The 26877-nt window shown below is 35.7% G+C and overlaps 1 protein-coding gene across 2 annotated transcripts; it reads right to left on the bottom strand.

Moving 5' to 3' along the window:
- Window positions 1-203: 203 nt before the first annotated feature.
- Window positions 204-26865, bottom strand: LOC110442846 (VWFA and cache domain-containing protein 1-like). 2 transcript variants are annotated; one of them, XM_021486671.1, is made up of 25 exons: window positions 26204-26865; window positions 25681-25808; window positions 24058-24223; window positions 23099-23225; window positions 21558-21628; window positions 20651-20761; window positions 20120-20227; window positions 17552-17726; window positions 17186-17338; window positions 16821-16978; window positions 16390-16554; window positions 15499-15630; window positions 14361-14481; window positions 11423-11510; window positions 10239-10322; window positions 9623-9733; window positions 7782-7878; window positions 6832-6884; window positions 6546-6645; window positions 5766-5960; window positions 4613-4757; window positions 4001-4094; window positions 3059-3598; window positions 2598-2716; window positions 204-2098 (listed from the first exon to the last, which is right to left on the bottom strand). In XM_021486671.1, exons 1-25 carry the CDS (start codon window positions 26726-26728, stop codon window positions 1989-1991), a joined length of 3876 nt encoding a protein of 1291 aa, XP_021342346.1. In that variant the 5' UTR covers window positions 26729-26865; the 3' UTR covers window positions 204-1988. The 2 variants fall into 2 exon arrangements, with proteins under 2 accessions (XP_021342346.1, XP_021342347.1); XM_021486672.1 differs by lacking the exons at window positions 204-2098; window positions 2598-2716; window positions 4001-4094 and having other exon boundaries at window positions 3392-3598.
- Between the last annotated feature and the right edge of the window lie 12 nt (window positions 26866-26877).

Genomic DNA, 26877 nt, shown 5'->3' with positions numbered 1-26877 from the left:
AGCGTTTGGGTGGTTTATAAAAATTATGATTTTCATGTCTACCAGGCCCCCCGGCCCGTTTGCCCCTGGTGAGGGGGTGAAATTTAGTATAGTTTATATTGGAAATATACATAATAGGCCATATCTTCCAATGTTTTGAACGGAGTTCGCTCATATTTGACAGAAATACTTGTAAGGGGAGGAAGGTCTGCTGGTATATTTTTTTTTACCCTGACCCCCTAGGGGGCTGGGTTTGGGGTGAAAAAGGAGGCGAATTTCAAAAATCTTCTTCTGCAGTTCCAGAAATGCTAGTATGATATACTACTCATAGTTGTAAAGGCCTTCGAGTGGTTTATATACTTTGTGATTTTCATGTGCCCCAGGTCCCTCGTTTGCCTTTGGGGAGGGGGTAAAGTTTGGTATTATTTATATAGACAATTCGACAAATTAACAGCCATCACATACTTTTTATCTCCAACCCAACTAATGTGCTAGTAATAGTAACAACCTTAATTCTTTATGAATTATAACGTCTCCATAGTAACGCTTCCAAGTTCTTACCCTACATGTATGAAGTGGTTACTAACTGGTATTACAGAGCAAATGTAAATATTGGGCCATGATTGCTTAAATAACCAGGTGACCGATACAGGCCCCCTGGGCCTCTTGTTCAATTTTGTATTAAAGCTAGTTTCTGTGCAATGTCATGATGTAATCGTGCAATTGCCCTAATTTTGCAACATCTATCATCATATGTTTTCCTCACTGGTGAACATCTCGTTGGAACAGTGCTCGACCCATTGTAAGTTCCTATTCTGTTTTCTTTTGCATTGTTATGCCTAGTAAGATACGTAAAATTTTGTCTGAACTTGCTAACTATAAACATTCATTTCCTTTGTTGTCTTTGCCACCTGTCCATACATGGTAATTGATATCCTACCATCTGGATTTTTAAATATTTTACATGTTTATTTCAGGTTCACTGCACTGCTTTTCATGATAACTGTCAAGTTGGAGAACATAGGCTTCAGAGTCTACATGTAATTGCTGTCTTTAGTTTGGTGTAATGATCGATTCAACATAACCTCTGAAAGGAGTTTTGACGACGTTGTGATTTACTTAGGATATACTTATGAGTGTCATTCTTATACATCACTCATATAATAGGGCTTACTATCATTCCAGAAGTAAATTAACAGCGGGTATACAGTGAAACCTTGATACACTCTTTTATTTAAACAGTAAATCATGTATGTAGTACATGTTTTACAGTATATAGTTTATGAATGCATGAAATCTTCAATATAACACATTTTATTTTATTTTCCACCTGGCTTACCTCAAACATATTTCAATGTACATAATGTACCTTTTTATCATTGTTATTATGGGTTTCTTTTGACAGTTTCTTGATATGTCTCCCTAAGTGTCAAAGCACAATTACAGATTAGAAACTAAAAACAAAATCGCTATAATAAGCATGGCAATGTTACAAGAACTTGCTACTAATAAAAGAATAACAAAGACAAATTGGAAAACTATTTTTGTATAAAACCCTACGAACAAGTGAAAGAGTTACATGGTTAATAATGTTATTTGTATAATAAAATACACAGCACAGAAATATATGAGTGCTATTTATGACATAACATGGACATTTTTAAAATTACTGTAACTGGATAATTGAATTAAAGAAAAAGAAATAAATGTCACCAAAATTGACAATTCTCCAAAGACGAGGCCACATCGCCAACTGTGCAACAACACTTAGTCATTTCAATGCAACCTACGACAACATTCGTTTGTGATATCATAGTTGAAACGTCTATTCGGATTTGGTTGCCATACAATTTCAGTTCCTTTTTTCTTGACGTCAATCAAACAGGCCGGCACATACCAAGAACGATATTTTTTACATTAGTTTTATGGTCCAAGACTCCCTTGAAATGATTCCATTGTAATAAGATCATACGACTTCCTCTGGGTCTCATTTAAATGGTATTTAAAGGTCACATGATTTGTTGGTAAGGTTGAGACGTTTGTGTGAGCTCTGCTTCGTCCGAGGTTCTATTGAACAAAACTCCATCAAATACACTGCCCTTTCTGGTGTAATTACCATCTACAACCAAATTAATATAGCATATAAAACCGATTCCCATTTCTTTTAATGTGTATTTAATTAACACTTTGTCCCATACATTTGCATTACTGTATCAGATATTTCTACAGTGCTGTATAAAATACATTAAGAGTGATGTTCCAAATCAATTCACAATAATGTATAGAATGTCCTTAACGGATGTCGTACATATTAACAGTATTGTATAAAATACATGTATATAAACAGTGCCGTAACAATTATATCAGATCAATTTGCAGCGCGGTATTATATAGCCATCTTTCTATATCTATCTATCTATATTCACAGTACTGTGTAAAACGCTCTAACAGTATCGAAAAATATATGTTAAAAGTTGTGCAATCTAATCAAAATAACTACAAAGAGAGAAACGCCCTGTTAAGTGATTTTCGAAATTAAATTGAAGCTTACAAAATGGATATAATAAATCTTCAGAAAAAAAGTGACACTGCATAAATATGTAAAATAATGTACTTACTCGACTGACTTTTCAGCCTCTGTCTCACTTTGTAAACAACTAGTCCAACGATCAATGTTAATACGACAGCTGCCACGATTAATCCAACCACTAATCCGGTTTTATTGTCAGTACTCTCACTAAAACAACAAAAGTGTCACTTATTTCTAAAAGAAATACAAGATTATATTGTTATCAAACTTATTTCATATATTTAATTAACATAATATATGGGGCAGCTATTCTATTAAAACTATATATCCTTATTATACGTTGCTTCAATCATATGTCAAAATAAATATTTTGTTTTGTTTGAAATCAAATCAAATTTAAAAATAAAGGAGGTGTGTTTAATGTTCTCAATTCATTTGCGAGATAGTCGGTCAAATTTCAACCAATACGAATTCTTTGAAAATATAATTATCCTAAAATTCCTAAAGTATTACAATCCATTTTATTATGCATATAATCATAACACTTACGTTTTGCGATTCTTTTGAGACATATTTTGTCGTGACGGTGTCGTTTTGTGTGCAGGATCAATCGTTGACGTGGTTGGATGTTCTACACTGGTGGTGTGTTTGGATGGAGTGGAGCTACGAGAAATAGTGGTCTGTGTCGATGTGGTTGTCATGTCTTTTGTTTGTTTCATATCAGGAGTGAAACCTGTCATCTTCGTTGGTACCACTGAGGGTATGTTTGTGTAGTTATTAAACATTGGTGCTGTTGGATGATGTGTTGAGATTTTCGTTGGAGGAAAATTCACCGGCATAGTTTGAGAAGTATTCGTTGTAGTTATCTTTAATGGTGCAATTATAGATGGCATAGCGCTTCCAGCACCAGGAGGTATAATTGTCTGCTTCGGAGGGGGTTTCAATGGCGGTATTGGTACTCCTGGTGTGGTCATCTTTGATGTTGGAGGGGCAAGGTCCGAAATGTTCCTCCAGACACAGGTCGGGAAGTCCATAACATCTCCCCCCCAATGACAGTGTGGGAAGCCGAGGCACTCCTCCTTATCCTCTCTATGGAAATACAAAAACAAAACAGCGTAACAAAATGTTTTGATTATTTTGCCCAGCCTCAAAAACATTTAATATATGCCACTTGAGAAATAAAATCTAAATATGTAAGTGCATGATCAATGTTTTCTGCCCTACGTATGACCTGTTGTAAACATTAAATCTTAATCTGACAGTTTTCACTTGACTGACATATGTAGCTTTCATAATGTAGTATGTCATTACTTTGTTCAAAGATATGTGCGTACGACCGCACATACATAAAGCTTTACAGATAGTGTTTACTACGGGGAAACACAGGTAATGTGCTGTTCTGGGATGCTAGTGATGCCAAAAACAATGATAACAGTAAACATACAAAATCGTGCATTAAGTCTATTGTTTACTCATTTACAATTAACCCACACAGAAACACAAGGCACAGAACAACTTGGGACGTCACTCTTTGGTGGTTTCGGTTGAAAAGATGGCGGAACTTGATCATCAACAAGAGGATCATCTGTAAAACAAAGGTAATCAGTTTTCCGTTTATCAATGTTGTAGTCATTGCAGCGAGAACAGTACAGACAAAAATGAAATGCATTGTAAAACTGTCCATCTGTATACCTAATGAAGGTTGTATTACGCATTAAAAAGTGGATGCTCTTGAATATCTAATGGAGAAAATAACATATACAGGAATATGTCTGTACATCGCAATATGTAAAGACAAATCAAATACTTTTCATCAGAATCTACATTTAAGACAACTACCTTTCGAGAGCAACACAGCAATGTTAACATTTGCACATTTATAATAACATACGGCCTTTGGGAGACATCTTCCATCAAAGCGACATTTCCTGAAAAATCCTCTGCAATTATAGATACCTCCCTTAATCAGCCACATGGCACGGACACAAAAACACAGTTTACAACACGTAAAATTGGACCCTTATCTTGACAAGAAAGGGCAACAACAGGAATGCAATTGGTTTAAAGTACATTGTACTGTATATATTTACTCAGAATACGTACTATAGCAGGCAGTATTGCGCGTGTCATGAAGGTTATAGCGACTGGAACACGGGTCAAAGTCGGCCGAACACTGACATGGACTCTCGCAGTGATCATTACTGGTTAGGCACTCGTGACATTGACCATTGTCACCTATCACACATGACTGTAACAGAGACAAAAGTCGGTTTATCATCAGGGAAATGGAAAAATTGTGGACAAAATTATGTATTCAAATATTAACAAACAATATGTTAAGAATTTACGAATATTAGAATAATCACTAGAAACACGAAAAATGGGAACAACCTTTTAGAAAATCTTTTTGTTAATGCAGAAAGACTATGTAAATATTTTACCTATATAACTATATGGCCATTTCGTAAGTTGTGCTTAAAACATAAAGAATATGAAATCCACGTCTAAAGTCGTCAATAAGATCAATCAGTTTGGCAATATGTTATCGCAAAGTTTTACTTTATACACTAACAATGTATGTATTTAACGGTCGGCTTTGACACGTTGCGACATGTTCCATGTCTTAAGTGTTTCGTATCCTGTAAAATACAGAAAAGGGTGCTTATGAAACAATTTACAACGTTACAAATCTTCAACTTTTGGCCACAACATAAGATTGATGCTGAAACTAATATTTCCCTTAAACCCAACTACAACCTTGGGGACTGATAGTCCACCAACAGCGTCAATCGCATTCTTAAGTAAAATAATCACTAGGTTAAAGATGACTTCCTTTTCTTGTTATACAATCTTTAAATTATATTTCAACGTACAACACATATAGCAATAACGGTGATTTAATTTTTATTCTTTGCATTAAAGTATATTTACCCTTTAACACAATATTTTCATTTGATTTCTTTCTTTCTTTAGTTTTGTAAAAGAACACTGAATTATCAACATATGTAAAAAACATCAGCGTTTACGAAGTAAAGCCTTATATCCCATTTCCAATCAATCGTTTTCTTTGAACATTAAATCTGGTTTAACAAATAACATTTAGATTACGCAGAGCTACTTTTAGCAAAATAATATTGCTTGCTAGTTGATCTGACGGTTAGGAATAGGATCAAATAGTAATGCATGTACCTATTGTAGACCAAGGTTCATTTTTTCAGTTCTGCGTACATCTCAGTGCTGTCGTACAATCACTTACATCTGTGTCATTGAAGCTTCTCTCACAACCAGACTTGGTCCTGTTGTAGAGGACTAACAGATACAAGTTGGTTCCCGTCACTAATCCGATGACGTAACTCTGGCACTTGTTTGGCTGTGTTCTCTGGTCAAATGTCACTTTCATCGTGTATGATAACCTATGCTGGCCCTCCGACAGTCTTGTACACCAAAAGGGCTAGGTAATAAACAGAACGACAAACCACTGATAGGGAGATATGTTAAAAAAGAAAGAACAAAATTGGACATTCGAGTCGATGTGAAAAGACAACTACAAGAACTGAAAGAGTCCAAAACTAATAAGAAAACATCATGGAAACACATTTTGTCAAGACCAGGTGTTCAGGAGGTGTAAGCTTTAGTACATTTTTCGTTTCGATAAACTGAAACATCGCTACATTGTATAGCAGAACAATATTTGATAAATCATGGTAAATTATGACTTTATATAAATTTGAAGGTAGAAGGTGCATAAGCAAAATTATGAGAGAAAAAAAATCAAACTTCCCTTGTCTATAGTCAAATGTTCAATATATCATTAGATACATCATCTTTTGATATTTTTGCACATGCACATTCTCATGAAAGATACAGTTATCCTGACTCAAAAGTTATATTCGGAATTTAATCGCCGCAGAACGATTTTTTTATTTCATTGCAACCATCGTTGAAGTTCGAAGAATATTAGATGAGGACCAATAAAAATATAAGCATATATTAAATAAATTCATGACTGGTGTAAGTTTCACACTAAAAATATTACCTCCATTTTTTTGGTTTTTATGAGATGACTCGCCAACCAAGAGAAGCGTTGTGTTATGTGACGCGATGTTGTGACCCTTCTGTCAGAGGTTATAAAATACCTGCCAACAGGTATGTAAACATTTCATTCTTATTAGAGCAGTGGTCAGATGTGACTTTCCAAAAAGAAATATGTCGTAATAAATTTTCAAATTCAGTTTAACATATATGTATTTCTACATTTTAATAAAACAAATAATGAAAACAATAAACTGAAAATACAATAAAACATTATGCATTATACCTACCCGTTATTATCCAGTAGATGACATTCTAGGTCGGATCCTCCACAGCCTGAAACCTGCGAGTTCAACGGACGAAATCATAACGATAGATTTTGATCGGACTACATTCAAATCACGGTCACATTGAACAATCTTTTAATACACATGATATGAAGGTTTAAATGAACAATCATCTAAAAATCCAGATAAAAATTCACTAGAAGAAATATTCATTAGATGTACTAAGGTCAAAAGACTGAAAAGCCATCACGGAGATGTTTTGAGAAAAACAGCAAAAGGGAAAGGTGCCTTGACAACATTATAACATTGTCTACAGCAGACAATTTGTTCTTGAACAAGTATGTCATATAAACAGTGTCAGAATAAATTCTAGCTATACAGTTACTGACAACCTCGAAGCCTGATTGTCCATCTAGTAACGAAAATTAATCAGTAGAAATACTGATGAAGCCAATATTTAAACATGAATTTTGTTGATAAATTACACTGCGTGACAATTTTAGTTTATTTAGGACTCCTCTGTGCCTAAGCTCAAAAGGAAGAAAATCCATGTCAGAATCTTCAAAAAACATGCATATGATGAAATGTAACAAAAAGGAATGTTGCCTAGAAGAACCGAAACGAACTACAAGGTGACTCTAGCCAATGAGTGTGCTTGGAATTTATAGGACAACTGTTAATTAGTTCTTACAATTTAATGTGTTAACTTGCATTTTGTCTTGCTAGAGATAAAAATCTTTGAATTTGCCTAATACGAATATTTTTATATTCCTTTAAAAGATATGGTGCAATAAAACGATGCACTTTAATTAGTCATGTAATGGGAAATGTAAACTGGACTCTTAACTGACCAATCGGAACTAAGAGGTATCACGACTAACTGAATATGCTTGTAAAGTCGCAAGACTATATCATAAAGAAAAGGCCAACGTCAGCCCGATGTATTAACATACCTGGTACAGCATGGCGGTAAGCTGTCTATGTGAGATGACCACGCCTACCACACCTTGAAGCTGTTTCACCAAAGGTGAAATCTGGGAATCCGTCTCTCTAGGACGGGAACATTAAGGATAAGCCAAACACATGCCATATATCAGCAGATCATTCCATATCTTACGTCTACAATAAAGTTGAGTGTTTTAATACTTTTTTATATATTTTTTATTTTAATATTTCTACAAAATATAAAAATAATATAAAATAAAAAAATATAATATAATATAATAAATATGATAAAATATAATAAAGAAAAATAAAAAAAGTTGTATGTTACGAAATCATATGCATTTCATAACGATAACATTATTTCTAGCTGACAAAAGAATATCAACGATGTCACACATTTGCTATAGAATCTTGGTAGATACGAGTGTTATACACACGATTAGGACTTATCCCCTGTTGAACGATCAACATAGTTCTCTCAAAGTTAAAAATGGAAGGGGTGTTATAGGTATTTGTATTTTGTTAGAATTACAAATTTCTTAAACACCCCTTTGTCTGATCATATGTTTCAAGCAATGTCCTTGGTACATAGCTGTTCAATATTTACAATAACATACAGTAAGATTCTTTTTTAAGGATATAAACCCTGTTTAGCAATACGGACTCAAGGACACAAGTTGAAGCTCCACTATAAACAGTAACCTCCCTTTAATTTTGTGTTGGATATAACTGGCATGCGCCAGAGCGTATGCGTTGACCGGGTACCTCGGTCGGTTAGAGCGTTGACCGGGTACCTCGGTTGGTTAGAGCGTTGACCGGGTACCTCGGTTGGTAAGAGCGTTGACCGGGTACCTCGGTTGGTTAGAGTGTTGACCGGGTACCTCGGTCTGTTAGAGCGTTGACCGTGTACCTCGGTTGGTTAGAGCGTTGACTGGGTACCTCGGTTGGTAAGAGCGTTGACCGGGTACCTCCGTCGGTTAGAGCGTTGACCGGGTACCTCGGTCGGTTAGAGCGTTGACCGGGTCCCTCGGTTGGTTAGAGCGTTGACCGGGTACCTCGGTTGGTAAGAGCGTTGACCGGGTACCTCGGTCGGTTAGAGCGTTGACCGGGTCCCTCGGTTGGTTAGAGCGTTGACCGGGTACCTCGGTTGGTAAGAGCGTTGACCGGGTACCTCGGTCGGTTAGAGCGTGGACCGGGTACCTCGGTCTGTTAGAGCGTTGACCGGGTACCACGGTCTGTTAGAGCGTTGACCGGGTACCTCGGTCTGTTAGAGCGTTGACCAGGTACCTCGGTCGGTTAGAGCGTTGACTGGCTACCTCGGTCGGTTAGAGCGATAGTGTAACAACAGGAAGTTCAGGGTTCGAATACCGGTCTTGCACCTCTTAACTTTCACAACTAGGACACTTTTGTTGATTATATTTTGTTTATTCTATCTTTCCTTTATTTCAAGTAAAAGTCCCGCAAGGTATTGTTTTCTTTTCAGAACTTATTCATTAAATGTACAGGCATACCAAAAACCAACCCCGTTTCCTCAGCGTAGTTACAGTTTTTGGCAGTGGTACGGGGATCTTCAAGTCAAGCACACATTTGAGATGATTTTAAAGTTACACACAGTATGATTTTAGCACTAAAATTGTCTAGAATATCCAGGGATAGCTTGCTTTTATATTAGCGGTCTCAAAATTTAGCGTTTTCTAAATAGCGCGAAATGCGCTCATATATGGACAAATTTATTATTACCCATGTATTATTGAAACCTTAGTGAAGTAAAGTTACCGTTCAATCGTTAATTTACCCTCTCTCAAGCAGCATACTCACCTATTTACCCCCTCTCAAGTAACATACTCACCTATTGTCTGATACTGCTTTACTCATTAATACCATATTTCTGTCACGGAAGCGACTGAATGGTCCTGATGAAAACACAAACTGATGTGGTAGGGCAACACTTTTTCTAAACCTGGAAACCACAATTTTGTTGCAACTTATGTAATATGGATCCGCACCTATTATAGCCAATATCGACATTGTTACAAGATAAAAGTGAACGTCAATCAGCTTGTAAAGACCTTCCAAGCACAAAAAGCAGTTTATATGAACGTGAATTTTTTGAGAGGATAATGATGCCTTTAATAAAATGAAGTGACAATGGCATTCCTAACATACTGTACACTTGTGCTTTTTATGCTGATGTGAAACACATTCATGGCTTATTCAAATACAAAGGAAGGAAACTGGAACTAGTACTTTTGCTCACTTTCAAGGTTATGAAATGTTTACAGATTTCTATTTAGACGTCAAAATTCGAAATTACACATATTTTGAACGGCAGATAATGATATTGGTTACAATAAAAGAAAACTATAGAGAAAAAAGCATGCATCGACAGTGAAAGTAATATTATTTATGTTCAAGATGTTGTATTTTTACAATATTCTGATCCAACAGTTAACATTAATACCTACCATAACTGACGGACATGGTTGTAGGTATTTCGAAAAGGCATCCCTGGAAATATTCTCAAAACTCCCGTGGGTGTTCCAAAATATCTTACGAGTAGAAAGAATAATAGCAAAGATTACATTGACTCATAACACATCAGTTTCAATTTTTGTTTTTGCTACAGAAAAATAACAAAACATTATTTTTCTGCACCCTTGTAGGCTAATTGTTTTAGACATTTTAAAGTGCATACAGTTTGATTGAAACGAACGATTTATGTCGTTATCTAACAATAATTGGCAACAGAAGTTTGCTCTTGGATCTTGTGTCATTCACACTGACCTTGTGTACAACACAATGATGGTGTGATTATTCAGACCTTGTTAATCACCAACAAGTATTATATGTTACCTTAAACCTTGCGGTTTATCAGTACAGTGCAAAATGAATGTGAACATACATTTTTAACCAGATTAAACGGTATTAATTTCATGTTGGTCAGATATGTACGTGTATCATATGATAATTTTGCTTCGTGGAATAACCATGATTATTTCCGCGGATTTATGAAAAGTGCCTAATTTTTCGGTATGTAAATCTGGTTATTCCTTATGATTTTATTCAAACAGACAATTCAATTGATAGTTCATACATATCTTCTCATTTCTGGGATTTTTCTCACAAAACACAATATTCCGTTATAATTTCATCAACGAACAACTTTAGAATTACAAATACCGTGCCAATTATTTTGTTTACGATCTCATCATGAACGATTTCTTTTTTAAGCTTTACGACATAAGCTGAAAAAAAATCAATTTAGGGAAATAGTTAAAAATTAAATACCCACAACTAACTTTACTCTGTTAAACTGTACCTGCAATTCACCAAAACGACTGTATTTGGAGTTTGGTTCATTGAGGTATAGCTAAATTATCATATCTTTCTTCTTATCTTTCAACAACTTAAACGAAGTCACTATAACATGCTCCAATCCAACAGGACTTGGACTGATAACATGAGCCGTGCCCCATCATTACTGATTTTCAGAGGTACCATCCACCAGCATTAAAATAAGCAAATACGACACGTGGAAAAACTAAGTGAAATATTATCTTGACACTGCAAAATGTGAAGAAGAAATATTGAAATATTATCTTATCGGAAATTGTTAATAACATTATTTTATCCGGGAAAAACGCCTTACCTCTCCAAGACCCGTTTGGCTGTAGGTCTCCATAAATCATCAATTTCATTAGTGGATCTCAAAATGTGCTCAATTTCCTCTTTTATTTCTGTAAAAGTGACGCAGGTATTTAACAGTAGTATTTACAATTTAACGAAAATCAAGCTTTGTAAAATATCAATGATTTATCTTCGAAATATTTCTTGTTAGGGACTCAACGAAAATTTAACCTTATGCTACCTTATGCTACCTTATGCTACCTTAACGAATTATCGATAATTTGTTTGATATAATCAGGTTTATAAAAAAAACACTGTACAGTACCGGTAAATATACAAACTGCCTATGTCTCAAATTAGGTTTCTCGATATGTAAAATAAACAAGAGGCCCAAGGGCCTTAGCGGTCACCTGAGTTATATCATAGGTACTGGTAGCTTTATTTTATTGTTTAGATGTGATGTGGAAATCAGCATGTAAACTAAGTGAAATACAATACTTGTCATGTCATCAATGGATAAGAATTTGAAAATATTGGTAAATGTTCCCTTTGGGGCCCCGCCCTAGCCCCTGGGGATGGGGCAGGAATCCTAATTTTACAAAGTAAAACTCTCATTTACCCAAGATGATTCTGACTAAGTTTGAGCAATTTTCTGCTGAAAATGGATAAAATATATACCGAAAAGTGTTATTTCCCTATATAAACTATATTAAACGTTAACCCCTCCCCAAGGGAGAACGGATAGCTCGGGGTCCTGATATTTTCAATTTAAATAAAGCCCCTGATGATCTTTCTTTCCACGTAAAGAAAATCACTGTAGTACCTCTGAGTCTGGAGAAGAAGATTTTTGAAATATTGATTAATTTTCCCTTTGGGGCCCCGCCCTGGCCCCAGGGGTCGGGGTAGGAATCTCAATTTTACAATTTGAAACCATCTACCTCCAAGGATAATTCTCACCAAGTAAAAATAATTTCCTACAGAAAGTTGTCAAAATATACCCAAAAGTGTTATTTCCCTATATAAACTATAGTAAACTTTACCCCCTCCCCAAGGGAGAACGGATAGCTCGGGGGTCCTGAAATTTACAATTTAAGTAAAGCCCCTGATGATCTTTCTTTCCACGTAGAGAAAATCACTGTAGTACCTCTGAGTCTGGAGAAGAAGATTTTTGAAATATTGATTAATTTTCCCTTTGGGGCCCCGCCCTGGCCCCAGGGGTCGGGGTAGGAATCTCAATTTTACAATTTGAAACCATCTACCTCCAAGGATAATTCTCACCAAGTAAAAATAATTTCCTACAGAAAGTTGTCAAAATATACCCAAAAGTGTTATTTCCCTATATAAACTATAGTAAACTTTACCCCCTCCCCAAGGGAGAACGGATAGCTCGGGGGTCCTGAAATTTACAATTTAAGTAAAGCCCCTGATGATCTTTCTTTCCACGTAGAGAAAATCACTGTAGTACCTCTGAGTCTGGAGAAGAAGATTTTTGAAATATTGATTAATTTTCCCTTTGGGGCCCCGCCCTGGCCCCAGGGGTCGGGGTAGGAATCTCAATTTTACAATTTGAAACCATCTACCTCCAAGGATAATTCTCACCAAGTAAAAATAATTTCCTACAGAAAGTTGTCAAAATATACCCAAAAGTGTTATTTCCCTATATAAACTATAGTAAACTTTACCCCCTCCCCAAGGGAGAACGGATAGCTCGGGGGTCCTGAAATTTACAATTTAAGTAAAGCCCCTGATGATCTTTCTTTCCACGTAGAGAAAATCACTGTAGTACCTCTGAGTCTGGAGAAGAAGATTTTTGAAATATTGATTAATTTTCCCTTTGGGGCCCCGCCCTGGCCCCAGGGGTCGGGGTAGGAATCTCAATTTTACAATTTGAAACCATCTACCTCCAAGGATAATTCTCACCAAGTAAAAATAATTTCCTACAGAAAGTTGTCAAAATATACCCAAAAGTGTTATTTCCCTATATAAACTATAGTAAACTTTACCCCCTCCCCAAGGGAGAACGGATAGCTCGGGGGTCCTGAAATTTACAATTTAAGTAAAGCCCCTGATGATCTTTCTTTCCACGTAGAGAAAATCACTGTAGTACCTCTGAGTCTGGAGAAGAAGATTTTTGAAATATTGATTAATTTTCCCTTTGGGGCCCCGCCCTGGCCCCAGGGGTCGGGGTAGGAATCTCAATTTTACAATTTGAAACCATCTACCTCCAAGGATAATTCTCACCAAGTAAAAATAATTTCCTACAGAAAGTTGTCAAAATATACCCAAAAGTGTTATTTCCCTATATAAACTATAGTAAACTTTACCCCCTCCCCAAGGGAGAACGGATAGCTCGGGGGTCCTGAAATTTACAATTTAAGTAAAGCCCCTGATGATCTTTCTTTCCACGTAGAGAAAATCACTGTAGTACCTCTGAGTCTGGAGAAGAAGATTTTTGAAATATTGGATAATTTTCCCTTTGGGGCCCCGCCCTGGCCCCAGGGGGTGGGGGTAGGAATCCCAATTTTACAATTTTGAAGCCTCATCTACCAAGGATGATTCTGACCAAGTTTGAAAAAAATCCATCCACTGGTTCTTGAGAAGAAGTTGAAAATGTAAAAGTTTACGCACGACGCACGACGCACGACGGACGACGGACGACGGACGACGACGGACGAAAAGCGATTGGAATAGGTCACTTGAGCAAAGCTCAGGTGACCTAAAAAAAGAATCCAAATAAACTTTTCTATCGTTTTATTGAAAACATCTAGTAAATCTTATTTCATAACGACGTGTTTTGTTTTATTTACGACTGCTTAGAAGAAAAAAGAAGCTGCAAAGTGTGGACTTAACCGTAAAAAAAGAACCCAAATTAAGGGTGTTGTATATTTAATATATACTACTTGCTCTTCTGTGGTCAACATGGGGCATTTGCTACGATGAGCAAAACTTTTGTTACTTACCATGTCTAATTAAAGTGGTGTTTTTAGAATGTTCCAAAAAGCTGTTTATCTCGAGTATCTGGTTGACATCTTCTTTAGAGTACTTGTACTGCTCAGGATGCACAAAAACTGATGGCGATAGCTGGAAATTGATATTGAATGTAGATTTCAAAACATGTGTATCAGTAGCAACTATCTAAAACTTGTACAAATTAAAACGTAGAAATAACGAAAATAAAACGCCAAACTTAAACACTTTACAGCGATAACATTTAGCAGATTCAGAAAAATAACTTGAATAAAGCGATGAAATATTTCGCTGTGGTATTCGATGATAAATTCAAATATTCAGTAACGAGTGTGTTTTATATATTATTGAAAGTTTATGAGTTGGTGAATTGTATTCGGAACAAAATAAGCGATCACACCTGCACTTAGTATATTTAAAATGTGTCTAATATAAATTGGTTGATTAATAGAATCTTGCCCTACCTTGAGGGTGTGACAGAGAAATCTCCAACCCTTGGGGTGATGTTTTTTGGTTGTCTAACAGCCTCGGGTTAGACAACCAAACACAAATTCAACCCGAGGGTTGGAGATTTCTCTGTTACACCCTCAAGTGCCTCGGGTTAGACAACCAAAAAGCATCACCCCGAGGGTTGGAGATTACTCTGTTACACCCTCAAGGTAGGGGATAATTTTTCTCCCATCCTATTATTTCAGTCACAGCTCCATCGACAGTAGTCTGCCATGTTTGTAAACAAAAACACATGTGGGGTATGTATATCGTCATTCCCTTTTGATGACGTCACAATTACTGATGACAAATTTTAATGACCGTCACAATTGAGCACGTGCTAATCGGCACGAGGCTTTTTCCCCCTACGGAGTGACAAGCTGATCTTTCCCGGCTAAAACGGGAGACACACATGTGAAGGGTGGGAGAAATTTCTGTTTTATCCTGTGGCGTCATAACCAAAGCAATTGACACGACGTTTTATTTTTTTAAATTGGAGATGAATAATTTATGTGGGAGTATAAACATATTTTTTGTAATTTTATACGAAAAACTTATCTTATTTATAAACAAAACCAATATTGAATACTGTGTTTAAAATCAATTAAACGGTAAAAAGTAGCCGGATATAAGTGTGCTTACCTTAATGACCGACTCTTTAGTAGCGATGAAGTTGTCATGGAAAGAACAAACATCCGAGTCTTGGGGCTTGTTGTGAATCGGGGACTGAAATATCTCATCCAGACGATGATATGGGGCATGTAGTTTAAAGTCCTGGTAAATAGTTATGAAAAGCTTAGCCTTAAATCATGAAAATATGATAAACTGCTTCAAGTGATGAACATCTACATAAGCTGACAGGAGGTAAAAAGATCGATATATACCAACGTCATATTATTTCAACTGACTTATGACTTTTCTCAAATAAATATATAAAAAAAAATCTTATGCAAATTGTATTTTGGACATTTATTATTTTGACAATACAAACGATACATATATAACTTCTAACATACATTTCCCAGAAATGACTTCGGATCTACACCGGATTTTAACATTAATATGACTATATAGGAACAATAGGGCATTAACAGTCACATGAATTGTAATACAACTGCTATTTGTTGTTGTGTGTGACAGAGAGGTATAACGTACATATAAACATGTTTTTAACTATTGATTACCTAACAAAATGATGTGATGAATTCCCAAACACATTTAATAAAGCTAGTAACTGTCGGAAAAAATAAAGCTCACTTTTCAAGTCTTTTCAATCTCCGTTGATTATAATGGTATTAGTCTTATTGTAAGGGTATTAATTTTCATATCATCAAACTGTCCTGATATCATTATAATTCAAATCAAGTTTGAATTATAATCCAATTGATTTTTTTTTTAACCATATACACATTATAATAGCCGTAAACTTTAACCCTCACTAATAGGTAAACCAGAGGTTATGAAATTCCACATTTTGCGATTATACTAGTCGATTTACTTTTTATACCGGGTGTAAAGACGACTAAACATTACCTGAGCTAGATGTTTTGGAATAAGGATATCTCTGTCTAAGTCAAACTTGACGAGGACGAGTACAAACTGTGTGCCGTATATTTTGGAGTATACTAGTGTGGCGTTCTGTGGCGTCGAGTTGTCAAGTGGTGTCCCAGACTGGAATGAGCTCCTCCCCATTGGCACCTGTACATACACACACACATCAGGGTAAATCATAAATATAGTCGTAGTCAGAGTTTTTAATAAGTAAATAAGAAGAATGAAACACTGTATTAACACAGAAGGGTAAAACTCAATATGGACAGGTAAAAGTAAAGAGGATACAATAAAAGAAAGATATTCTTTACCGTACAAAAGATATGTTACAATTATACGGTATTTTAATTGGTACAAAATACAAAACCTCTGGAGAGAGTGTACGTGGGTTGCTACAAAGAGTTATTTAATACCTGTGCTCTGAGCTGGTGTATCTCAGTGTCTGCATGCGTGAGATTGAATACTTGAACCTTGTTCAGGGTTGGCTCCACCACCGACAAGTGAGGAAATAGGGGACTTTCCTGCAGGATTTCCCCAGGAGCGTTAAGTTTAGGATGCAACAGGACGTGTCCTTAACAAATAAAAAGAGGTCTCAAATAGCTGTTTATATTTATGTAAATTGACGTATTTTGTCCGGTAATGCCATATTGCTTTGAAAATTAAGTTGTATCTGCATTTTCAAAAATGTATATATTTTGTAGTTAAACCATTCGTATGTAAGTATAATCACAATCTTATGAAATAATATATGAAAGAAACTGAGAATAAGCCTACTTACCATGCTGGCTTTCCATGAGATATGCGTAGCTATGAACTCCAATATCGAAATGAAGTATTTCAGCAAATATGGTTGGCAGGGAGGTATCGATGGCCGCCACACCATATAACGTTTTGTTGTGAAATACTGGAATCGTGGAAGTCATGATCAGACCTGGTTGACAAGAAAGAAATATTAACAAGAGTACAATCCGATCATTTTTAAATCATTAATATAAGCTGCGGGGCACTGACCTCGATATGATAAGAGCTATCTTTTTCTGCATTTTAGTACAAATGATTTTACATGTCATTAACTACATTGTTATCTATAATAAATGCCCCGTTTTTATTTAGAAACATATGCGTTAATATTACATTCACTTACCGGAATGTGGATCAGGTTTTGGGCCGATTATAGTAATACTAGAGTTTGGTTTGGCCAAGGACTCTAACTTGTTGTAATAGGTAGCAGCACCGTGCACGAATCCATTTGCATTGTATAATTGGAAGTCCCCACGAGGGCCAACAGGAGGCGTAAAGGTAACATTCAAACTACTAACCTGGAAAAAAACATGTCAAAATGAATTTAGCCGAGGATAAAAATTTAAGAATGATTGAATTCCTGGTTAACAAAATCTTCGGGAGTTTGTTGGCAAGAACTTCCATCAGACTTTCATTCTTAAGGAACAAACCGTGCCCCTTTCTGGAAGATTTATCTTTTTGTTTTTATATGAGGAATTTATCTCTAGATAACAAGACATTTATTGATCATTTCGATCGTCTAAACCTTCTTTAAACTAAATTAAAGGACACTACAGACTCTTCCCTTTCTGTTTCCCAACCGACAAATTTTACAAGTTGCAGTTGTATCGGAACTCATGAGCTTTGATCCGAATATCATGATGTTGTCGATAATATCGACTGTTGACAGACAAACTTACTACACGGGGTTTCTAAAGGACGACTGTTGACAGACAAACTTACCACACAGGGTTTCCAGAGGACGACTGTTGACAGACAAACTTACCACACAGGGTTTCCAGAGGACGACTGTTGACAGACACACTTAATACACAGGGTTTCTAAAGGACGACTGTTGACAGACAAACTTACCACACAGGGTTTCTAAAGGACGACTGTTGACAGACAAACTTACTGCACAGGGTTTCTAAAGAACGAATGTGGAAAGACAAACTTACTACACAGGGTTTCCAAAGGACGACTGTTGACAGACAAACTTACTACACAGGGTTTCCAAAGGACGACTGTTGACAGACAAACTTACTACACAGGGTTTCCAAAGGACGACTGTTGACAGACAAACTTACTACACAGGGTTTCCAAAGGACGACTGTTGACAGACAAACTTACTACACAGGGTTTCCAAAGGACGACTGTTGACAGACAAACTTACTACACAGGGTTTCCAAAGGACGACTGTTGACAGACAAACTTACTACACAGGGTTTCCAAAGGACGACTGTTGACAGACAAACTTACTACACAGGGTTTCCAAAGGACGACTGTTGACAGACAAACTTACCACACAAGGTTTCTAAAGGACGACTGTTGACAGACACACTTACTACACAGGGTTTCTAAAGGACGACTGTTGACAGACAAACTTACTACACAGGGTTTCCAAAGGACGACTGTTGACAGACAAACTTATTACACAGGGTTCCAAAAGGACGACTGTTGACAGACAAACTTACTACACAGGGTTTCCAAAGATGCAGGTTAATGAAGACTATGGATAATTTTGATGGTCACCGTAATGATCTCATTAGGAACAGTGTTATTCCTTTATGTGATGTGTGGCCGATGTATTCTCTTGTTGCTTTTATTATGATATTTATGAGTGGCGGATCTGTTAAAATAATTCTGGATACAAAAAGGAACTCAATATATATCGACGTTTCAATTCTAAAGTTTGTCTTCATCAATCAAGTGTTGTGATAAATCAAAGCTAATAAAACTAATAGAAAACGAGATATTTGTCCCCATATAATTAAACAGACATTTAGCTGCATCGTAGTATCAGTATTCCACTAATGTAGAACATCAATTCTAACATAGGAGTACCAGTATCCCACTAATGTAGCACATCAATTCTAACATATAATGTACATGTGCTACAGAACAAATTAGAACTGCAAGTCATAGGCTCGCTCAAAAATAATCTCCAAATAGATCTAATTGCATGAACAGTTTTATCGCGAGTGTTGTGTTTGTAGCGGATCAAAACAGTAAGAGGTGATATTAGGAAATATCTGGCTACTAAAATTCTAAAGTAATATGGCATTAAGGACGGACGGTTGGACAGACAAAATAATCAAGTATATTACCTGTAATTGAGCGAGATCGGGTTATCTCAATCGAGGGCTAGATTATGTCCCATAATCCCAACCGAGGCGTAAGCGTTGTGGGGATATAATATTTATTATTTAGAACTCAGAACGAATATTTCGTAATGAAATGTAACCATTGGAGTTAAAATTAAAAGTAACTTAAATTGTTGCTAGGGCTTGTAAACCTATTATGAAGAGCAATTTTGGTTTTGTACCTCTTGATTATCTGCGTGTACCTATTTATTACGTGGGTATGATTGCAGAGAGATTTGAGGACTATAGTTAACTGACAGCATACTACCTTTGTTTCACAATAAGCTGATTATTGGAAATTTGGCGATAGCGAATTTGAAAAAAGATATATCCTAGAATTGTGTGAGCTACTAGTCTCAATTAAGGTTGAGAATGAAATGTATTTTCCCCTAACCACACACACAAACACATCGGTACACACTTTGAAACTATATTTGTGTACATTTTAGACTCTGAGCCTAGTGTTGTTTTAACATTATTTTTTTATTTTTTCACATTAGCTTGTTTCTGGTTTCAATTTAAAACATATCTAGCTGAACGAACTCAATAACGATGATGGCGGTACTAACTTTCGGCCATCCAGGCAGCTCTTGGTGTCCTATGCCAGATAGGATTTCTTTCGCTCCTTCGCCAAGACTTGTGTCAAATGTGTAGACAAAGTGATGAACCTTCTTGTCCTTCCACAAAAACAAAGTAATTTTTGTATTTAGTAATAAAATTGAAAAACAATATTGATTTTTGTCACATGGCATCAGTTTTAATATTTGATATCATGTGTTTCTTTCTTTTAAAAAAGTTAAGGAGAACCTATAGTTTGAGGAGATCTGGTCGCATAATAAATAGTTATTTTAAAGAACTTTTGAATTGCTTCGTTGGCAAATTCTCGTTCAGTATGAAATTCTGAAATATTTAATTCTGCAAAAAGTTTGTTGTGACTGATGTTTAACAATGGTTTTCACTGTATTGCGACTTGGAACGAAAACATAAAACTGGTGAAATTTTCCTGTTGCACTGTATCAAACTCTTCATGGACGATTATGTTACATTCAAGTTATCTTGAAAATAAGACCAAAGAAATGAGCATACATACAAAGACTTACCAGTGCTTGTTGTTTGTTCGAAATGGTGGTGAAGAGTTTTTCAACGTCAATGTTAGTTGGTTTTCCGGCAGTAAGGAATATCAGCTGAGTTGAAAGTGTACGAAATTTGTCCTGTGTAAAATTTTAAAAAATATCTTAAAATGTTTAACAGCATCGGCGTATCACTATATAATTATCAAATGACAATATTCGCAGAGACTTTCTTGAATACAGACAAAAGAAATCTATGTTTTACAAACGATTTCTGTTTTGGAAGCACTATGTTTTCGATACTTGTAAAGAAACAAATGTGTACAGTTCCAAATAGGTAATCATCACAATCACATGATTTACGATTACGCGTGAAATTAAAGCGTACAATGGAATTTCATTTTTGACATAGGCATCAATGTATTGCTCCAATACATTGCATAGAAAAGTAAATTGTCTTTTAAAGATGAATGTTTTTAAAAAATTAGTAAAACCAAATGTGAGATACAGTATTTACATTACGTCACCCAAAATAATCATCACTTAAAAAATAATTAAGATACGTTTAACTTATGATTGCATACTAAACTTTTGCATTTATAATTATCAAAAAAAAACAAAAAAAAAATGTACATCACACTAATGTCAATAAGAAAGTTGTTTTACATAGCATATGCCTAGGGAGGGTAGATTTTAGGACCTGAATATATTTTAATGATATTCCCAACAAATTTATTATTCATAAACTTTAAACGTATTGCGTCTGTATGGGCATTCATTAAGGTTTCATCATCTTAACAGATCATATTCGACACAGGTCGACATTTCTTACAAATGCAAGATAAGAAATAAATAAAGGGACGAATCACGAGTTTGACTGCATGCGGATACTCTAGACACTACAGCTAACCCTGTATCAGTCAAACCGCACACTTACAGGAAGCTGCTGCTTTTCTGACATCAACAAGTTGTACGCCTTCAGAAGTCCGCTGGTATAGTCCGAACCACCTGTATTAATACAGATACCAAATTTACTTTAATTACATTGGGTCTGTCGTACTTTATTGCAGATGTCATTTAAAGGTTTTTCTTTTATGCGTTCGTAAAACAATCGTACGTAGAATCGTTCTATCAAGTATAAGTTACATTGTCATCCTGGTCAGAAATGCAATGGCGGCGATTTCATTTCAATGAAGCAACGAAGTAGCTACATGCATGACAAGGGCAGTGTCAGTCTTATTATATGCATTACGAAAACAACACATATACATTATTTAAAACAAATAAAATCTCATGAACTGAATCACAACTTTAGAAATACGCACAAAATATAAGCAAATGAATTAAACGTTTTCTTTTCTCCATTTGAAAAAAGGATACAAAAAAAAGAAAATGTTATTATATTGCTATTCATAATATATTCAAAAAGTCAAGCTTGAATGGATACATCCCCGCCGAGTCGGGGATTAAAACATTTTAGGTATCGATATTACTACACATACAGGATAGCTGATTATTTACGCTTATGTCTGCTTATGCTGATAAGTTGCACTTAACATACGTGGATTTGATATCTGAATATTCAACATGGAAAAAGGGGGGAAACTCACAAGGCATATATTGAATCTTTAGTGTCATTACCATAAAAAAATAAATGTGTACTAGTATATAACATTAATTACCTGTGAAGTATCGGAAAATAACCTTTTCATAAAACAGTAGTGAAGATATCCGTAATGTACTTTATCTTATCTTCCAATGTGAAAATATAAGGTCCAATATTTATATTAAATTGACCAATCAGAACAGTATTTTATAAATACTGCTTTCAAATCCACATATTTCCTTAAATAGTAGAATGAAGTGTTTTGTTGGTACATGCACAAATTATTAACATAAATACATAATTAATATCCTTTTGTAAGAAAATTGTACAAGATATTTTTAGACAACTGTATAAAATGAATATGTGCGCAGGAGAGCTAGTTCAAAAAGCCACGCAGATTTGTTGTCATTAGAATAATGCGCCAAGGAAAACGATACTAAATCCCGCACTTTGTTGATTCAGTAATATTTAACTTTAATAGTTTTGAAATTGCACCTTAGACATATAATAAATTAACAATTTATCCTCCGTATACTTTATATTGTTTAAAACATACATAACATGTCTTTAATTCCACTTCACATAAATCACAATATAACAGAAAGTAGAGATATTAATCTGTTCAATTACAAAAAGTATACGAGATTGTTTGACAGTTTGATACTAATTGTTTTCACATTACGGTATAATCCTGCCTTCCAACTCAGCGTTACATCTCATTTAAGGATCCCTCTCCCTATGCACAGTGTTTTTTCTCGCAAGGTATTTTTTTCAGCAATGATTTATCAAAGCTGTAGACATGCCAGAAAATCCAGTTTCCACTGCATAGTGACGGTTTTTGGCAGTGGTAGGCTGACCCTTAAAAATATTACCTCCAGGGACAGCAGTCAAGCTGAGGAACCGACGAATTTTGTCACAGTTGACCTGATTGGCTACGAATAACCTGCTGCCACACTGTGTGGGAACATGTGCTGTGTCATTGAAGGCCACTACATTCACCTGTTGTAAGAGCACAAAGATTAAAACACTGAGAGCTAAACAACCACAAGTTGTTAACGTTATCTCGGCATTGCCTCCTTATTTACAGTTCGATTTCCGTTCTTGTGTATCGGTATCAACATTAAGTTAGCTTTTGAAGATGCCGACACTATATTTGATTGTTTGAAAATAATATCAAATATAACAGAGTTCTTTTCTTTGATACTATCTTCAAAATCCATGGATTACGGTCTCCATATACATATTTCTGCATTGCATCCATGTCCTCCTTTCATATGATTACGTATTCCAGACATCAAATTTCAACCAATCACAAGACTGATTGGCAGCGGTCCCTGTACATTGAAGATTGCACAAGAGCAACTCTGAGATCAATGCTATAAGCAGCCGCACCATTCTCTTTCCATTTAATAAAAGCATTACTCTTAGATCACAAGTAAATAAGAATTTCTTATAGTCTCTGGACGAGTCAACTCGTATCATTAGCAAGGTGACACGAACAAGGACTTTGATTGAGTGCAAAGAAGATAATTTATGTCTGGTCGATGTATTGCGTTTCATCACAGTTATCAATATTATTCCAGATAATTCTACAGCAAACCTAAACGGTACAATTTAAAAAGACATGACGCTAGTAATATTTGCTAATTTTATAATAGGCAATTGAATTGACAACACAGACATTGACAGATGATTCTCAGATGCTATATCATACTTATTTCAAAAGTTCTCTAGGGAGAAAGGATAACTCTAACATAACACGCATGTATCTTGCATAAGTAAGCATATACCCTTAATGCATATTTGTATAAAAATAGTAATGCCTACATACTTGATCATCGGGTGTCAAGGTATCCAGAATACGTAGGACGGCCTCGTGGATGTACGTGCTTGCAGTCATGTTTGCAGGACCGACAACCAAGTCAGAACTAGCCCCTACATCATACACTATCATAATGTTCTTCCTTTCCATAAACAGTTTATCCACAAACCATTCCCTTCAAAAACAAAAGATGAACTAGTACAATATACATTCCACAAAAATAAATCCCTTCAAAAGTCAACAAACAAAATATATGTGTATCAACAAATAAAACCCTTCAAACGCAAAAAAAGCTACTCGCGCAGGTTTTTATCCGAAATCTAAGTTCAGCCGTTGTGCAAACTCTGTAATAAGTCAAATGAAGGAGTTACGTTTGAGCGAAAAAATGAAAGCAATAACGAATAGGATGTTTTTGACCAAGCTGTCACATAATTTAATCCCTACTCCATTATAGTTATTGTATCGTATCTCTAACGCTTCTTACAAGCTACAACATTTTCCTGTTAGCATTAGTTTTGTAAAATGCATGATATATCTTGTTTTGTTGAGCAGTGAAGGTTATTCTATTTCCACCTCAGTCGACACGTCTTAGAAAAGACATAATTATCAATCATGGTGAATCAAATATCGCAGTTATAGCACAAATGGCCAGTGCATTACCTCCATTGTCAATAATCACTTAAAATGCCGAGTAATGAAACACGGTACAAACGTGGATGCAGAAAACCTTTAACTGCATCATATGAATATTTCGTCGTCTTAGGACATACATGTATCGATGGTACTAAAGTATTAAGACTAAAGGTTTCCTCAATAAAATCCATCTGTTAAGAAATATGTAATATCAATGTTTTACTTCATACACAAACAATGTACGTATTAAACGTGTCGCAACATTTCAAGACCTAGTCCTTTTGTCAAGCTACCACCAGTTCGGAGTGAGTCGTTTGTCTTGTAAACCTGTACAATGGTGTGACGAAATTATATATTTGATATGTCAATCGACCCGGGACGTAGAGAGTGCACACACACTGTATCGAAAAGATTAAAATTACATGATGACAGACAGGAACATTGCTTTCTAAACCCATACATTTATTTTTGCACAAATATTTCATGTTAACCATGCTAGAATAATTTCCTGTAACACGGTAACAGCCGACCTCCAGCAGAGTCACCCACCCTTTATCATTTCATCCACAGGATCTAAAGAGGACAACACTCGAACATGTGTTGTTTATGATTACAAATATTGAGACTGGAACTGTTAAAAGAATAATGCATTCTCTGTTAAAGATAATATTAATGGAGAGATATGCACTTCGTTCGTTCGTATTGTCCAGTCTGTCACAGAGACTATTAGGGGAGGAGAAATGTGTCTTTGTCATACTGCAATGTACAAACTGTGTGCTGAGAATGGTGAGCTACCACAGGCTGTCGCAGTGACAATTATTTTAAGAATAACTATGTTTGAGGATCCTCTGGCTGTCAGAGTGATAATTATTTGAGAAGAACTATATTTGTATCAGACTATAATGTACTTACTGAGTGCGTTGACTGATGCTTTTCCACTAGCTATTACAATGACGAGTATTTGGGGAGAAATATGTCTATGTCAGACTTTGTTCTTACTGTGTGAGAGGGCTAATGAGATTCCCCTGGCTGTCACAGTGACGGTTACTGGAGGGGTACTGTGTAAAATAACCGTCCGTAGTAGAGAAGTATTGCCACAGCACTGTAGGTGTATCCACATAGCTTTGCTAACAAATAAAAGAGAAAACAATCCAACAATAGAACATATCTTTATTGTAACTCAAATTAGATACGGAAAGATAACAATATTTACGCAGGAGACACCAAAACAAAAGGGAGGACATCATGAACCTAACAAAAGACTGTGTTCAAAATGTGTTCTGTCAATGTTTTGAAATTATGTCGACCAATAACAATCTAAAACACAGACGACATTAATTCAGTGATAAAAGACTATCTGCAAAATATGTAACCTGTGCTAAAAATATACAGTGGATACATTAAGGTAATGACGCTACTTTAACTATCTAACACGAGGTCTTTTAAACAGCATATCAAATTTCTTGTTAGTTCGATATTTATCTATTTACCTAATTTATCACTATCGACTTCCTGGACTTACCTGCAAATGTTGTAGAGAGGCCCAGACATCAGTTCGAAACAGATTACCACCCTTTGTTCCAATACAAGGCTTGTTAAGGTCAACGTTTTGCCGAAGCCTGCCTTCGTAACTTCCTGGACTCGTATTAACATTACAGCATACAGGCAATGGTTCCAATGCTTTAGATGGCAGCCCCTGTTCGTGAGCATCAAGTTCACTTTCGATGGCAGTCGACAAATTTAATACAACATAACGAACGTTCGCCAAACGAAATGAAACTTTCTTATATATCCGATTAAATTCAATCAATTCGTCAATTAACTTCACTTCGTCATTTTTTCTATTATTTGTTAAATGCTTCTTAATTTCCGTTATGTTTAAAACCTCTTCTGCAAAGGTTTCAATATTGGATTTAAAATCTTGAATCCATTCGTTTTTAATCTCATCAGGTTCCATCTTGGCAGTATCACTTTCAACATTTTCAAATAATAATGCCGAAAACAAAATAAACAAGGTCACAGAGTAAATATCAAACGGTTGATTCATCTCAGTATTAAATTACTAAAGTAAAGGATATTTCCCAGTTTGTATGCTCCAGTTTTCATCGGCAATCTGCTCTCATAAACATTATATAGCAATTGTTAACAGGAAAAGCAAATGATTAATTTAAACATTCCCCCGTGATCAACGCCTTA

Source organism: Mizuhopecten yessoensis, unplaced genomic scaffold (genome assembly GCF_002113885.1).
Source record: "Mizuhopecten yessoensis strain PY_sf001 unplaced genomic scaffold, ASM211388v2 scaffold716305, whole genome shotgun sequence".
NCBI classification, from domain to species: domain Eukaryota; kingdom Metazoa; phylum Mollusca; class Bivalvia; order Pectinida; family Pectinidae; genus Mizuhopecten; species Mizuhopecten yessoensis.
This window is presented reverse-complemented; position numbering and strand designations above follow the sequence as displayed.